This window comes from Melospiza georgiana, chromosome 7 (genome assembly GCF_028018845.1).
Source record: "Melospiza georgiana isolate bMelGeo1 chromosome 7, bMelGeo1.pri, whole genome shotgun sequence".
NCBI lineage: Eukaryota > Metazoa > Chordata > Aves > Passeriformes > Passerellidae > Melospiza > Melospiza georgiana.
In genome coordinates this window covers 35,363,832-35,380,781 of record NC_080436.1, presented here as the reverse complement: position 1 = coordinate 35,380,781, position 16,950 = coordinate 35,363,832, and the positions used below count along the sequence as shown (strand labels likewise).

The 16,950-nt window shown below is 40.1% G+C and overlaps 1 protein-coding gene across 2 annotated transcripts in view; it reads right to left on the bottom strand.

Moving 5' to 3' along the window:
- Nucleotides 1-8,004: 8,004 nt before the first annotated feature.
- Nucleotides 8,005-16,950, bottom strand: part of SPOPL (speckle type BTB/POZ protein like) — a 32,729-nt gene continuing 23,783 nt past the window's right edge. Inside the window, exons 8-11 of one of the 2 annotated variants that reach the window (XM_058027942.1) lie at nt 15,700-15,822; nt 14,350-14,492; nt 14,210-14,263; nt 8,005-12,218 (exon numbers count right to left, since the gene is read on the bottom strand). In XM_058027942.1, coding sequence (XP_057883925.1) covers nt 12,074-12,218; nt 14,210-14,263; nt 14,350-14,492; nt 15,700-15,822 — 465 coding nt within the window. In that variant the 3' untranslated portion in view covers nt 8,005-12,073. Of the gene's footprint in view, nt 12,219-14,104; nt 14,264-14,349; nt 14,493-15,699; nt 15,823-16,950 lie in introns of both variants that reach the window. The other variant, XR_009114663.1, reaches the window with a different exon arrangement.

The following is a 16,950-nucleotide window of genomic DNA, read 5'->3' as shown; positions in this document are numbered from 1 at the left end:
ACCAAAGCACCCAGCAGCTTGAAGGCAGTGCCACACAGGGAGATTGATCTGCCCCGAGGGAATAACCCCTCTCTTCCCCTTCCAGCACTGGGTTTTAAAGTGAAAATACCACAAACACCAGGCCCACAGTGTTTTGCCACAGCCAGGCACAACCTGAATGCTGCAAGCAGAAAGAGCAGCACAGAGGAATGGTGTGCAAGGCTGCCCTCACCCCCAGGTCAGCCAGGATCAGCAGCGTCCAGACATTTAGAGATACTTCTGAGATCCTTCTATCTGGAAAAAAGAGGGAAGAGAAATCCAGTTTGATCCACCACCCCAGTTATCTTTAAAACAAGCACAGCCCTTTATTTAAAATATGAGTATTGAATTGTGTTGCCAGAAGCAGATTAATTGCAGCTTCCAGGAAAAAAAAAAAAAAAAAAAAAAAAAACCAAAAAACTCTGAGCTTATTTCACACTGACTTTATTCCCACTTGAATTAAGTTCCTTATGCTACACCAACTCATTTGAATTTTTTGAATTGGTTTTGCATAGTATCATTTACTGATGTACTATCTTTAATTACATAACACACATACACTCTCCAACTGCATTATTAATGAAAGTGTTTTTAATTAAATGGCTCTCAGCATAATATTCAGTCATTAATTTCACAAGCTCGGGATGTGGAGAGATTCCATTCTGATGGTCTGGGGAAGCTCTGTGCTTCAGATGAGGGACACTTGCAGAGTGATGGTTTTTGAGAGGAGCTGGAATCATTATGAGCACAGAATTACCTCCTGAGCAGCTGCTGCTGCAGTTCTGCTCTGCTGGGCATTAGCTGTGCTTCAGCTCAAGAGCTCCTTTTGCTCTGCCACACTTCACCACTGGTAATTTGAAAATGCCTCTCCCTGGACCCGGCGAGATTCTGGGGTGAATAATCTCAGAGTCATCTTTTCGGGACAATTTACACTTAGACAATGGCACTAAGGCTGCACCCAGGGCAATAAAAAGCTTCACATCCTCCTCCCTAATTATGGTCACCCACCTGTCTCCACTCCCAGCCTCTCAGAAGTGACAAAGAACGTTCTCACTCCTGGGACAGGAACACAGACACACTGGCACATCATGCAGCCACTGCTGTGAGCATCCTTCACACTCACCTGCTGCAGAAGTTACCAATTATGGCCAAGAGGCACAAAAGCAGCATTTTAATTTTTTTTTTTTTTTTACTATTTCTTCATGCAGAGATGGCAGGATGATCTCTTTTCCACCTTGGAAAAGAAGGCCCACCAAGGCAGTCCTGTACAAACTTTTCCCTTCCTCAAAGTCTGCAGGAAGGATTAATTTTCACCTCAGTTTATGCCTTCTATCGATTGATGAAAAAGAAGTTCCATTTAAAATAAAAAGAATTCCTAGGACAGTATTTTCCAGGATGACTTTGGAGGTCTTGAAAGTAATTTTTTTTTCTTTTTCTAGAAGAGCTCAAAGGCACTTGAGAGCAGCAAGACTGCACACTACAGTACCAGTTTAATCTGTGAATTACGTGGCAAATTCTGTCCATCCTCCACAAAGGCAACTGCATATGAAACTGGTTTTGGAATGGATTCTTCCTGGGACTCAACATTTAATTAGCCTCTAGTCTAGATAGCCCTTTTGTTTTTGACTAACAAAATCCTTCTCTTTACTAAATTTCTTGGGATTAAAGGTTTTTCCCTGGTGCACACAGGGAGGGGAGAGGCTCTTGCCCATCCCATTGTCCCAGAGCAGAACACCCTGGGTCACACCTCACTCACCAGCCCCCTCTGTCTCAGCCCCATCTCCTGGCCCTTCCAGCCCTGCTCCTTCAAAAGAAAAAGGAAAAAAAAACACCACAAAAAACTTTGCTCTGTCAAAAACACACTAAACACGGACCTCCAGCACATTTACAGTGGATTTTGAGAAATTGCTAATATTTTTGTATGACAAGATTAATGATAATATATGCCCACATTCCCAGCACTTCATGTCTACATAAAACATTGTGCTGTAATGAAGATAATTGAAAGTATGACTTCCATCAATATTTAATTAGCATTTGGTGCTAACTCATTATTTCGGTGCAATTAATTTGACATCTTGCTGTATGGCCTGCACAGATCTCCTCCTGGAGGGTTGTTTTATTGGGGGGACACAAGGAACACAAGACATGTGCACCTTCCCCAGGGATCAGGGGGGCTGTGAAATGAGGAGAATATGACTGACATTTTAATCTGCTGCAGGATACAAAAGCACATTAAAGCTCACAATGAGCACTCGGCTCAGGTATTTGGGTAGTAAAGGTGATGTTCTGCTAAACCAACACCTTCAGAAAACAAACCGTACCACCATCACACCAGGCTCTTCCATGTGTCTGTGTCCAAATCCCTTCTCCAGGCTGCAGAAGGACACACATGGTGCCAGCACACAGCTCTGGGGACCAAAGAAAGATTGTCTTCCCTTCCAAATCGTTTCTGCAGCTCCTCCCAAGAGCAGTGAGAGTAGCCCTGCTACTCTGACTCAGGAACAGGTGAGTGAGCCCAGCACTCCCAGCACAGCCAGAATCCCTCCCTCTGTCATTTCCCTTCACCCACTCCCAGCAGCCAGGAGAGGGACACAAAATAAATTCTGCAAGGTGCAAATGGCAAAGAATACTTGGCCTACCGTGTGAGAGGGACACCAAGTCCTTCCAGCTCAAATCTACTGGAAATAAAAGCACTCATCACCCTCTGCTTACCCATTATTTGGTGAATCTTCTGTTGATGATGTAAAATAAAACAATCACAACATAACAAACTGCAAGTGCCCCACTGAAGTGCCCTCCCTCACTTCACTTCCCCAGCTTCACTCTCTGAGCCAAACTTGCTGAATAAAGAGCTTTTAACTGCCCCACACAGTGGCCAACCTCCCTTTGCAGCACTTCCCTCCCAGCTGTTTAACCCTGGGGAGCTGCAGGAATAGAAGCCAATTCTCACCAAGTTTAGCCCTACAAGAAGCAAGTAAAGATTACAGAACTATGACAGAATTATTGATAGTTCTGGGGTGAGAATCTGTACATACAGGTAAATAAAGCTTATTTTTATTCCTGATGCTGTCCCAGCGGCACTGAATGTTGCTAAGCCAGGCCCAGGTTCCATTCTTGCTTCTAAAAAGGAAGAAAAATACCCCAGGAAAAACTTCTTTCCATCTCTGTAATTCATGCAAAAACACAAACCAGGTTTATTGCTAAAGACAATCTCAGTGCAATAGCACCTTCCCCTACATATTTTTATACAGAGGAACCAGGAATGTTCAGTTTGCTCCCTGCAAACAAGCAGCAAGATTATGGATTCTTTTGACAGCACTGACAAAGTAAATACAACTGTTCATAGTGTCACTTTGAGTATTTATTACACAAAATTGGCCCAACTTCAGAATGCTTAGTTTTATACCACATGGAGCACCCTAAACAGCTGATTATTTAAAAAAACCCCAAACCTTTCTCCTTTAAAGTGATAAAACACCTGCACTTTTTACCTCTGCTTCTTTTTCCAACTGCCCAGAATATTCCAATACCTTACTGGAAAACTGCAGCCTCCTGCTGAGGGTGCACCTTGGTTACCAAATCAACACATTCTGAACACCCACACTGCTTTTTCAGGATAATTCTTCCATAAAAACAGGTTTTATACTCTGCTTAAGCACTTCAGCAATGACTGGTACAGAATATTCAGAGGTGAATCTAACTGGGGCACACTGCCCCAGTAAACACTACATATTTAACTGGGTGGCAAAACAACTGGAATGAAGTATTTATTGATTTAAAAAGCAGCCGAAACTGCCAACACTCCATTTCTTTGATGAAGTTTATTTTAAGAAAAAGGATTTCTGGAGCTACCCAAAGAGATGCTGATTTCAGACATCCAGACCCTTGCAGGATCCCAGAGCTGGGGCAAGTTTTGGGTTTGTTTTAATGAGTCAAATGTTGGATACCTGCAGAGCAGCATGGAAAGCCAGAGCTCCTGTGCAGACAAAAAAACAGTGACTTTCAAAACCCCATGGTACTGATTTTAAACACAAAATTCACATGGTTATTTATTTGGATAAATCCCTCCATGTGTGCATGTCCAGGGTAAAACAAAATTAATGACAATATAAAGGAGGCATATAGAGACTCTAAAAATAAAATAAACAAACCAAAACCAACCTCTGAAGAGCAGATGCCCTCCAGGATTTACCCAGTTTTGCCAAATTGCAGCTGTAAATATTTCCCAAAGCTGATGCTCAAAGGATGAGCTGAGCTGCTGACAATAACTTTGTACCCCTACACTCCCCACCTATCCACTGAAGAGAAAACTTCTTTACAGGAAAGATTGAAGCCTTGGGTTATGTCCAAATTATTTATTTGGAGAGACCATATTAAACTCCCTAATGCATCCATCTTATTCTCCCTGTTCAACTGGAAATCCAAAGCTGAAAATCTGAAAAACCCCAGCACCCCAAAGAAGTAACAGACAAACCAGCCTTGCTCACATACACAAATTTGTATTTTTTTAGAAACACTGGAGATTGAATATGCAAATTATTAGAATGTATTAATTATCATTAATCATTCCTTCACAAAGACTAGAACTAATTGGAGAAGTAATTTGAGAAAATTGAAGTACATGACAGAAAGCATTAAGATTCATTAAGTTTCAATTCTCTGGTCTGTCAGCTTGTCAGAAGTAGATGCCTGCTATTCCAGCACTACTGGTAAAACACTGAGTATTTTCCTAATCTAGTACACAATTTAACCCCTTTTATAGTTTGTTCTGAGATTAACCACATCTGACATTTTCTGCTAGAAGGCACCATCACAAGGAAATTTGTATCTCCATTTTTTAAATCAGCAAAATTGAACTTGCTCAGATTTCACTATAAAGCGTTTGCAGGTTCACTAGGTATTTTGTATTTATTTCCATTATTTGAGAGGTGCCAGCACACATTCAAAAAACCCACAAGAGATGAACAGCAAGGCATTTGAAGAAAAAGCTGCATTCAAAAAACATCCACCCTGCCCCATACCCACGCCTCAAATCCATCTTGACCAGAACAGCCAATAAATACACGAATATTTTACATCCCTCTATTTGTGGCTCTGCAATAATCCTCCCCATCAGAGCTGGTACAAACCCTTGATCCAGCACAACCACCCCAGTGCTGCTGTGTGGGAGGAATGAGGGCTTGGCAGTGCAAGAATTCCCTCCTGTGTGTGCCCGACAAGGGCAGCCCCCCTGCAAGAGGTGACAGGGACAAGATGCACCGTTTCATTGACATTTTTATTCTCCATTAAAAATACATGGTGTGGGCTTTACAAAGACCACCACAGCTCCTAATCTGGGCATGGCACAAGGACCAGAGGCAAGATTAAATGTTTGCTGGAGGGAAACATTTCAGTTGTACACTTCAGTAGCAAGTAGGTGGTTTGTTTTAAAGTTTCAAGACTCAATAAAAACAGCTGGGTTAGAAAATTGTGCAGATAATAGATAAAATTAATTTCAAAGCTTACTGAAAACTCACCAACTTAAAAATTGAAAATATGAATAGTTTATGTAGCAATTAAGGTTAAAATAGGTCAGACAAGCTAGAGCTTCTATGCTTTAAGATTTCATCCTATTAGAATGTTTTTTGCATACTCTTCAAAATTTACCTTTTTTAACAGAAATGGCTCAGTCAACTGTGCAGGGAGAAACGTGGGAAGTCAAACACTGTGACTGCTTAAAATGCAGCAGCAGTTGTCTCCACTCTGATCAGCAGCACCAAGTCTGACATGGTGTAATTTATTTTCTGCATGACTATCACTGCCAACGCATGAAACATGCATAAGTTGGGCAAAGCAGAGATTTCCACTCATTACCCACCTACCCTTGATTGAAACACAGCACCTGCACCAAAATATTGTTATGCTCCAAGCTCTAAAGGCAAACACGTTGGTGTCAGGAAACATTTTCAAAGAAGGCCCTGCTCCCTGCCTGACAGGATGATGATCACCTGGTATTGCTCCTTCAAACATTTGAACCAAGAGCTCAAAACACTCCTGGTACTTTCTCCATAAGCCAAGGCCATGCAAACTCTGCAACGCTGGTTTTTCTTCCTGAGTCTCAAAAATCACAAGCTTGTTTCTGTTCTTTATACTTGACTCACAAGAAGCCCAATTTTACACTTTGAGCACCAGCTTCACATGCTGTTAAAATAAAACTTATTGACACCCCCTGGAATGCAATTCTGAAGCACTCAAGAACTCTCTCAGCTGAGCCTGGGATGGGTTTTTTCCCTTGGTGCAGTGCTTGTAATGGAAAAAGCAAATCCTGAAATCCTTCACCCGACTCCTTGTATTTTTTTCAACTTTCTCTGAGAGTACAAAGAAGGAATCTTCAAAACTGACAACAAGAAACAAGTTCTTCTAGTGGAAAATTGCCAAGATGTTTGCAGAAAAATAAACTGCTCAAGACTAATTTTAAGAGGCAATTAATAGCGTTTCCTCTGTTAGCACACTATCACAATGTTAAGTGCAAAGTTATTTGTGTGTAATGGAAGTAGCTGCATCTTTAATCTAATTTACTTAATAAATCTGGCAAGTAAAATTTGCAGTGGAATGGGTAATATTCTACCTTGAATAGTAATTGTAACTGAAGCCATCTAAAACACAGAAAGCCATTAATGCTATGAAGTTTGGAGCAGTGGCACAAAGACTCACTTTAATCAAATTTAATTTCTCACCTGACTGCTCAGGCTGCACTCAAACACTTCAACACCAAACCATCCCCTCAGCACAGGGCAGGGCGGGCAATGCTGTACAGCAAGAGATGGTTTCTACCCATCAGCCTCTAACACCAATTCAGAATCAATATTTGAGCTTCTCCCTCTTAAAGAAAGAGGACATACACAGGACTGGACCAACACTGTAAAATACTTCTTACAATATTCAACTTAAAGGAGAAAAGGATTTCTTCAAGTGCTTAGTTTCCACACAAAAAAAACCCTGGAATTTACTACAGAAAAAAAAAACAAAAACAGGTGGTTTCTAAAATCAATCCTCATTGAATCAGTTTTGCTGAATAACAACATTTTCTATTATTAACAACTGGGAGGAAAACCATCTTCAGAAAGGATAAAAATATGGCCTTCTAAACAAAGAAATAATGAAGTTTAACATTCTTTATCTGGAATTTCAAGCTCAGGTCAGACATTTGGATTGCATAAATAATTCTGATACCACTCAGGGGTAACCAGTCCTGCTCCCCTCAGAGGTTACTGAACTCTCTGTGGGGATGTGAGTTTTGCCATTACTGATACAAACCCCATGAAGAACATCAGACTGGATCACTGTGGAGTCAGTTAAGGGATGATTTATTTTGTTTTAAGCACACCTGGAGAATTGTGCATGTACCTACCCAGGCACACACTTTTTATAAAATAACTTACCTTGACATCACCATTTTCAGGAGTTCAGAGTGTCCAAAGCCACATGCCAACAGTGCCACTGCAAATATTTATAACTACATGAAACCCCTTACGTACCACTCCTCCTCTTCCACAGCACTTCTCCTGTAACAAATGCCAACAGCATTCCTGCTGGATGGGCTCAGCAGCAGCCTGTGCTCCTTGGCAGGACAAAGGATGATGGTTTTTGATGGTGGGTGGAAGAAGAAAGCAGATTTCAAACCCACCAATCCCATCTTCACTACCACAGCATCAACCCTCCTTCCCACCAGCGCTGACAGAGTCTGTGCTAAGGGAGACACCTCAGGTGGGAAAGTTAAGCTGTCCCCAGCTTTGAAGTGTCAAACCAGAAAAATAACCAAGTTAATGGGTTAAAATTAAAAATAACCAAGGCTGCAAGATCCTCCCCAAAGGAGGTTTCCAAAAGAACAGCAGCATATTTGACATCAGACTGACAGTGCAGACAAAATATCTTTCTCAAAGCAAAGGCAGCCATTGGGAACAAATGCAAGTACAGACAAGAAATAAAGACAGACACACTCTGTATAAGTAACAACTTTATTGTAACTTGATGTGCTGAAATGCAAAAATATTTTCAGCAACAAGGTACAAAAAGTATTTCACCATTAACATCAGCTGATAAAAAAAGGCTGGATGGTTTGATACGACTGTTTACATATCTGAATTTCTCTTTATCATTTCCACCCCAAAACAGATCCAAGTCATTTCACTGGTTTAACTTCTAAAATAGGACTCATTGATCTTAAGCCTTCAAAAACCAGGTTACAAATACAGTGAAGTTCCTTGCAAAACACTTGAAATAGTGAATTCCCTTTACAAACATAGTCCATTTACTGTAAGCAGAAGCCAAGATATGAGACTAAGTGTCTTGGCTAGCTAAGGAGCTAAGCTCTGCACTAAACACTACTGACAACAGACAGAGGACAGGTAACATTCCATTTGTCAATTACAAAAAAAAAAAAAAAAAGCAAGCTTAGGAATTTTAATCAACTGTAAAATTGAACGAAATTTGACAACATTTCAGGTAGCAGTACCTCACGTTTGCAATTCACTGCCTTCTATGAAACACAGTTTCAAATACTGCACATGGCTTTTATTCTCCCAAAGGAGAAGCCTTGCTGTGAGGATTTAAAAGGAACACAATCTCTGTGTAGGTCCTCTACTGATCTCCTGTGCAAAGGTGAATTTTATACTAAATACTCAATGTGTACAAAAACATCAGAACTAGAGTATCCTTGTGTCCATGATTATCACGTTTTGACATACACTTATCTTGTAACAGCAAATATTATCACAATTTCACAAAAATATACCATTACTCAACTTGTATCTGTAATACTTATTCCACTTGCTTGTGTAGTTTGTACCTTGGTGAAATTGAATTTAGGAAGCAAGAATCAACATGCAACAGAGGTCAAATGCAATTTGAACTTTTCCATCTCAATTGTGTACCAAAGAGCATTCTTCTTCACCTTTACAAATACATTTTACAAAGACCTTGCACCCTGTTAAATCATCCCTTCATTGCAACAGTTTCCTATAAAGGCACAATGTGTTCATACTTCTGCATGCAGTAAATGGACTAGGAAATAAGGATTATTTATTGAAGCAACTTCCACCCAAAGCATCTCCTTAGGAGAGGTCTGAATGGAGAAAAAAAAAAAAAATATATATATAATACATAATAGCATTTTAACAGCAAATTGAGTCCTTATTTTTAGAAAGTCACCCTTGACAAAAAACACCACACAGTCACACACACACACACGCACACACACACAGGACACATGCAGGGTTCTCCCCAGAAAAGCACAGAAGTGGTGGTTCACATCTATGAGAGTAGTGTTGGCAAGCCAAAACATGGCACCTTCATACATAGGCATATTCCTAACCTGGAGGGAACCAGGAAAAACCCCCAGGGTCTCAGCCTGGAAAAACCTGACCACTGATTATTCCTGATCTGCTGCACTTCCAACTGAGGCTTTAAGGGCAACTTCTTGAGGTGTGGGGAATGAAACCGAGTTACTGAATCCAAAGGGGAAGGTTGGAATTATCAACGTCCCGTTCCAGTGAGAACACTGCATGTAAGTAATTAAAGAGGTGAATAATTAGTGCACTCACTTAAGAATACAGCAACTGCTTTACCTTTTTCTCAAGATCTGTCAGAACCTGAAAACATACATAAATAAAGTCCAATCTGAACAGATGGATCAGCAGAGGGCTCTTTCCTGTTGGTGTCACACACAGTTCACACTGCCTGGCTCGAGGAGGGGACACTCTATGATGCACACAGTATCACAGCACAGTGTCTGACATTTTTTTGGTACTAAGTGTGCTATTAGGCTTGAAAAAAAAACATCCTAGAAATCTTTAAGCTTTCCATCTGATTACTGTGAGTTGTTGCTTTAGAACAGGCTGACCTGGGCAATCATTACAGCATTAAATATTCAAGTCACTTTGCACGTGAGCGCTGTGAGCGTTACAGTGATGAGGATGAGGAGCTGAAGTCCCAACACGTTACACAGTGCAGCAAAAATATGATTCTGGAATAAACACCTTCACCTCCTGTTCTGGAGAATGCCTGTGAGACCTTATCTCAGATAAATATTTAAAAATTGATAAATCTCTGTATATATATCATTTGATGCCTTGTGTATTATTAAAATTTCTGATTTTACACTTTAGCCATCATAAAGATTTAGCTAGAGGGTAAGAAAAAATTCATGTTTGGAGGTTTTAGTCTTCAAAATGGGACTGGGCATTTTTTTCCAATTTATCTTTGTAAGTGGTTCACTAGATGCCAAAGTATAAAATTAAATATTCTTTCCTCTAAAAATTTCATTCAGAGCAAGTCAGATGAATCTCAATGAAATGAGGATGGAGAAACAATCTGAAATTCTTCCTCTCTTCCCTGCACGACTTTTTTTAATAGGCAAACTCAAACCCTTACACAAAGTTGTTTAAAAATTAGGTGAGATCTCCTCCCATTCCCCACTGTAAAACCCCAATCTTCCCCCCAAAAAAAGAAATACAGCATATTATCACTATTACAGTAAACTCAATGCAATAACTCAGGGAACATTTAGAGTGTGCACTACTGCAGACTTTTCCTCCCAATTGTAAACAAAGCTATCAAACACTGAGGATGTTGATATTAAAGCTAAGGTTCATATAGTAAAGAACTGGCCCATGACAAGCAGTTTACAAATGTTTCATCCTTTTTTCACATTATGCAGAATTTCAATACCATCCACATTATGCAGAATTTCAATACCATCCACAATGCTAGTACAATAACTGAAATGCAAGACTGAGCAAGTCTCTGCTTGCAGATACCATCTGACATTTCAGGGAAACACTCCTGGATGTGTGCACAGCCTCCCCAGCTGTTTGTGGGAGCCGTGCATGTACGTCAAGATGGGAAAAATCCCCTCAAAGTTTTTACCATTCACATGCCTTTTTCAAATAAGCGAAAATATTTTGTTACTTAAATACGAAAGCTCGCAATAGCCACCTTCAATTGAGTCTTAAAAAGACATGCCTTTCTTTTCTAACAAAACTAAATCCCATGTGGCTGTGGGCATCTTAAAATGTATCTAAAAAGTTAAGCCACAATTACCTGTACCTCATTAATTCATCAAAAGCAAAATATATATGTACCACACAACATACAAAAGTTACACATTAAAAGTGCATATTCAAAATCCATTTGGCCCATTTCCTCAATTTACATTTGGTCATTCTATGCATCCTTGACTTTTCTATGCAACCATACACTGGGATATATTTATTCCATATACAACACCATTCCTTTTCACATTGAGCTCCTTCACCTCTCGTTCAGTTCTGCATTAAATGTAAACTAATGATGGACCGTAAAGAAACACAAGCAAAAGATTTATTCTGTGTTTCTCTTCACCGCTGGGACAGCTTTGACACACACACAATAAGCATTACAAACTGTAATGAAAATACATTTTTGGGCCAAACCATTGCATATTTGCCCCCACAATGAAAAATAAATTATGTTCAAAGCAGTATATTGCCATAAATAGCCTGTGGGCATTTGCTGAAGGTAAACAGGCTCTCCCTATATTTAGCACTTGCCTAGGGTACATGATGTGCCTCTGGTTCAAGTGCTTTTAGTGAGAGGCCAGCCAAAACCTTCCAGTTAGCACAGGACCGAACTATAATCTTTTTCTTTTTTTCTTCTGAAAATAATGGAAGATCCCTTTCAAAAATTAATCTTCAGTTATCAACTTTACTGCATTATGGAGCTAGTGCAATCCTGCAGAGCCTAGTCAAAAAGACAAGGCACGTTAAAAAATAATAAAAAAATCAAGATACATTAGACTATATGGACTAGAGAGTCATTGAAGATAATTTAAGGCCTTTCAGTGAATTAGAGTAATCAGTCTAATTTAAAGCTGAGGATTAAACCATAAATTATCCATCTGAAAAGCAAACAATAGGCTTTTTCAGCTTCTGTTCTGTGGACAAGGATAACAAAAACTCTTGTTATGGTTTGTGAAAACACCTCTGGACAAGGAGGAGTGGAGTCAGTCCCATTTCTCTAGAGTTCATGGAAGATCTCAGGACTGTTTTAGCCGTTTGCGTGGAATGCCAAACTGTGGACACTGTGCAGACGCCAGAGCGCGAAAGGCCTCGGCTACTAAGTGAGGGTGGGAGTGGATCATGGACTTCCAGCCTGCAGTTTCCATTATGTCTGTTGCTTGGCTGAAAACAGAAGCATTAAGAACAGTCACACCATTTCACAGACCAAATGCACGGCGGAGAAGAGCAGGCAAGGCAGAAGTGCTGCAGTGAAATATTGTGGGACAGACCGGGGATGCCGGGGAGGGTGCCAACAGAGAGAAGCAGCAATTTGCAATTTGGGTATGGAAACATAATCAGATGTGGGACAAAAGGTACCAGCCAGACCTCAGCTAGAGAACTGTGTCAGAATAACCACCTTGAAATTGCTCATGAGAAACAATAAAGAGGAAAACTAGGAAGAAAATGAGGTCTTGTGCAGAGACAAAAAGCAAGGGAAGACACGATAATCTCATTACATAAAAGGGCATGCTCAATTTGGGGAGAGAGAAGGATGACAAGATGAATCAGCTGAAACTGCCTCAAAAATGATGCAGTTCATCTCCTAGAAAGAGCCATGAAGGCAGATTAGCTGGCTGGCTCCAGACCCCTTCACTGGGAGCCTGCAGTCTCAGTCTCATATTGAGAACATTCACTCTTTTTTTCAATGTAGATGATGGGCCACATTCAAAACAGCTCTCAACGGCCACTGTTGATTTTTAACTAACACAAAAGTAACAACAGATTTCAGCAAGTATCACACTTACACCCAGGAGATAAAAACTATGTATTTACTCAATGTATGTATTTACTTTTTGGTTAAATAACAGGAAAAAAAGCAAAAAATTCACTTGCACATGAAGAATATTGTATTGGTTGGGTTGCATGTCACACTGACACAGGATAAATTTGAAACTAATATGCATCAATCCCAAGTTCCCAATGCTCTGCATTTTCACAAGCCTTTTGTGAGCACCCTCACACTGTTTCAGGAACATTATCAAGCATGAAGTTATCAGCTGACCTCTACACCACATGACCTCTAATCTTTGGTAGATTTCTAATGCAAGCCTTTAATCTGCTGCTGCAAGTCAGTGAGGGTAAGGGCCTTGAGAAACAATACTAAAGTTCAGACTCCCTGGTGCCCAGAGTCAGTAAATTAAGCCAAGCCCTCTCCTATTATTTCCTTGAATTCCTGTAGATGTTTTAGCTGAAGCAAAGATGGCCAGCATGTTAGCTAGCAAACATTCAAGACAGAAATCAGCTCAGGAACTTCCAAATCACTTGAGAAGAAATACATCAAGTAGTTACATAGTTACAATTCTGACCTATCTCTATTACTGATATTTTACTATTTACTTTCACCACCCACTGCTTTTCCACATCATGCTCAACCACTACGCCTATGAAACCTTTTTTTTTTCAAGGAGAAACAACAATTTAAACTAAGTGGTACAACACAGTCTTTAAGTTCTCTGGAGCTTCTGATGGTAAGAAATAAGTGCTCCACTGCCCTTACACTGAGCTTACTGCCAGCTGTTCTGCAGCTGGCTGTCTTCCACTCTGTGATTCACTGGAGCTGCTGCAATCCAGAGGCTGAGCCACACAGTCTCAACCTATTTCCAGTGTAGGCAGGAGCCCTCAGAGTCAGAGGGACCTGACTGACGAGTTGTGTGGCCTCCAGAGCACTTGTGCTGGCATGTGGGAAGGTGCACAAACACGTCCCCAAAGGCAAGGAGAGCAACTGCCCTCCTTTCTGTGGAAATACTGCAGGCTCACACTGACCCAAGCAAGTCTCAAAACCACACTGGGGTTATCACTCCTCCAGGCACAAAGCTGGATACTCATGAGAATGGTTTTCTCTATAAAGGCTGCTTCCATCATCTCACAGCACTGTGCCCCTGGGAGAGGGAATGAAAACCAGCTATTGTTAGGATCTCACACTGGAGAGCAGCTAACATTCCCTGGCATTTAAAGGGGGAGTCACAATCATAACTGGGGTAGCATCTGCTGAATCCTACTTTACTTACAGTCAGTGACAGGCCTCAGTAGTGTGGAAATGAAGCAACAGTTCTTAAGATCTGCAGTCTACTTAGCAGTGTTTGTACAGAACATCGTGGGGCAGGGAAACTTACTTGCTATTCCAGTTTTTCCCATCTTTACACCCAAGTTGTCTAAGAACACTGCACCTGCAAGAGAGAAGCGTGCTAATATTGAGAAAGTACACCAAATATAAACACAAACATACTTAGTAAGTAATCCAAGTGTTACTTGCCTGTTAATAAAGTCTATTGCTTGTGCTTTTAGCTGTTCAGCGCTGTGCAAATCTGCGAGGATAAGAATGTCAGCAACATTTTCTACCGAGAGGTTACTACAGAGTGCTTCCTCACACATCACCTTCAGCCGTTCCAGTGCATACTGGAGAGAGAGAAAAACTGCACTAATCATTCCTCAAACTCATTCCCTCTGTCCCCCATCTCTACAGTTCTTTAGACACTTCCAGCCAGGCTTGGTGCTTCTCGGGTTTAACATCAAACTGCTTCCCCACGGTTGCTGCACAGCACAGTGTGCTGCACTGACAGTTCTCAGGTGGAACACAGGCAGTAGGCTTGGCACAAACTCATTAAAGACCCTGCTGACAGAGTTTTTATCAAACAACACAAATAACTCATTCAGTAGTTTTCATTTAACTTTTTTTTTGGTAAAGGAGGAGAAACGAAGAGCCAAATCAGCATTGAACAGGTTCACATCTCTAAGTGAGGGGCAGGAAATGATACAATGGAGCTGCATCAACTACATTGCTGAAAACAAATTTAACTTAATCCCCAACCCATCTCTGAATTTCCTAATTTCCCTCATTCCTTTGATAAAGCCCGCAAGAAATTTGATGGGAAAAAACTGCATCCCCATATTATATTTTGCATGAATAAACTGTGCTGCTTTTTTGAAGGGTGTCACAGTCTGAACAGGTTTCATTTTTATTTTCTGGTATTGCAGAAAATCATATATATAAATCTTATAATAGTCAACCCCATATAATTAACCTTATAATGGTCTCTACATTTATCAATTATGCCCTAAATCAAGGCCAGCATTAAAAAAAACCCTTAATTGCTGAGCTGCTATAAATCCCTTCACCTCAAAAATCACAGTAGAAAAAGTATTTCAAAGAACAACAATTTTAAGAGTAGACATGATCCCAACAAAGATGAGATGAAAGATTAGAACTGTTGGGTTCGTAGGGAAGTCAAAAAGATGAAAGTTCTAAAGTAGCAGTACTTAGGGAAGCACAGTTAATTCAAGAACTTGAATAAATCTTCTTGAAGAATACAAAGATCTAGTATACATTTTATTCAAAACCCAGTTTTCCAAATCATATTAATGGTCTCCAATTTCTAAAAATATTTCATAAATACCTGAAAGATTTCTCTTTAAAAAAAGATTTATCAGCCTTATACTGCTAAAAAAATCTATTCTTTCCTATCTTTCTTCATTTCTGATAAGAACTGCTCCTCATGTTTTAAAATAGCAAAATACATATTAAACAATCTGAAAATAATTTTTTTTAAAATCAACATTGCCCAAGCAAACACCAGATTTGGGAAGTTTGGAGTCAACTACTTACTTTGTCTGCAGCTGCCAACAAATTGTCAGCCATTTTTTCAAGGTTTGGTGCTTTTCCTGTGTAAATGAATCTCATCATTTCTTTAAAAACTTCAGGGTCTACATCATTTATTTCTACACGATTCTGGTAAAGAAGAAGAAACAATGAAAGTCTTTGGAATTTAGCTACAATTTCAAAGTGAATATTAAATATCAACTACATGCATGCTACAAGTTTTCATTCACCATCCAGCAGACAAAATCCTTACAAATTTAAGGTAACATTCAACAGTGTTAAACCAAAAGCAATCACAAAAGCTCTTAAAACTTAGGTAGAAATCAGCTGGAAAAGCTCCAGTAATAAAAGGTAATTGGTTTTTTTTTCCTAGAAATGCATAACTCTGGAGTCTATCACACAGACTGTACATAAAAATCAAGAGTTTCAGGAATATTGAAAAATGCTTCTGAGCTTCCAACACAAAGACAATGTGTTTGGAATATCAGAAATCAGAGAAGCAGACAAAACAAATTGAGCCATTCTTGGCTCAACTTAAACTGAGTCAACACAGCCCAGGTTTTGTTCTGAGAATCCAAAAAAGCAAACACACTGAACTGACATCACACAGCTGAAGACTGCCATAATACAACAGTGGCACTGCAAGTTTGACCAATCCTAAAACAATATCTCCTACAAGCAACTAATGAAGTGGGAAATGATGTCAAAGATGTAGAAGCAAACCCCAGACTTTTGAAAGCAGTATAAAAATCCCAGGCACAGGAGATGTGCATGGTCTGGATTCCTGTCAGTGGAGATGCACTGATGGATCTGATGAAGGCAAAGGCCTGGCATGGCACATTACTCAAGCTGTGACATGCCTGGGTTTCTTTTAGACCAGGAACCTCTCAATAAAATGGTCCCAGCATTCCAATCCCACCTGTGAAAACTGGAGGTGTTGGGAAGGAAAGTGACCCTCAGCTGTACCACAGCACTATGTTCACCTGATGTGTTTGTGCAAGTGGCATCTTGCAGTTTTCAACACCAAATGATGACCATCCATCATAACCCTTCTGTGAGGTGATCAGTTCCTCACCTTTTCATGGATTCTGCCCATAACCAACCCACTTTTGGTAATTCTTCAAGAAAGACACAAACAGCTCCTTGCTATGAGAGACATCAAGTGCATAAAAGCAGCAGCAGTGCTCTGCTGATTAAGAAACCCTCTATCCAAAACACTCACACAGGTCAAGTGCCTGCAGAAGCTGTGAATGAAAA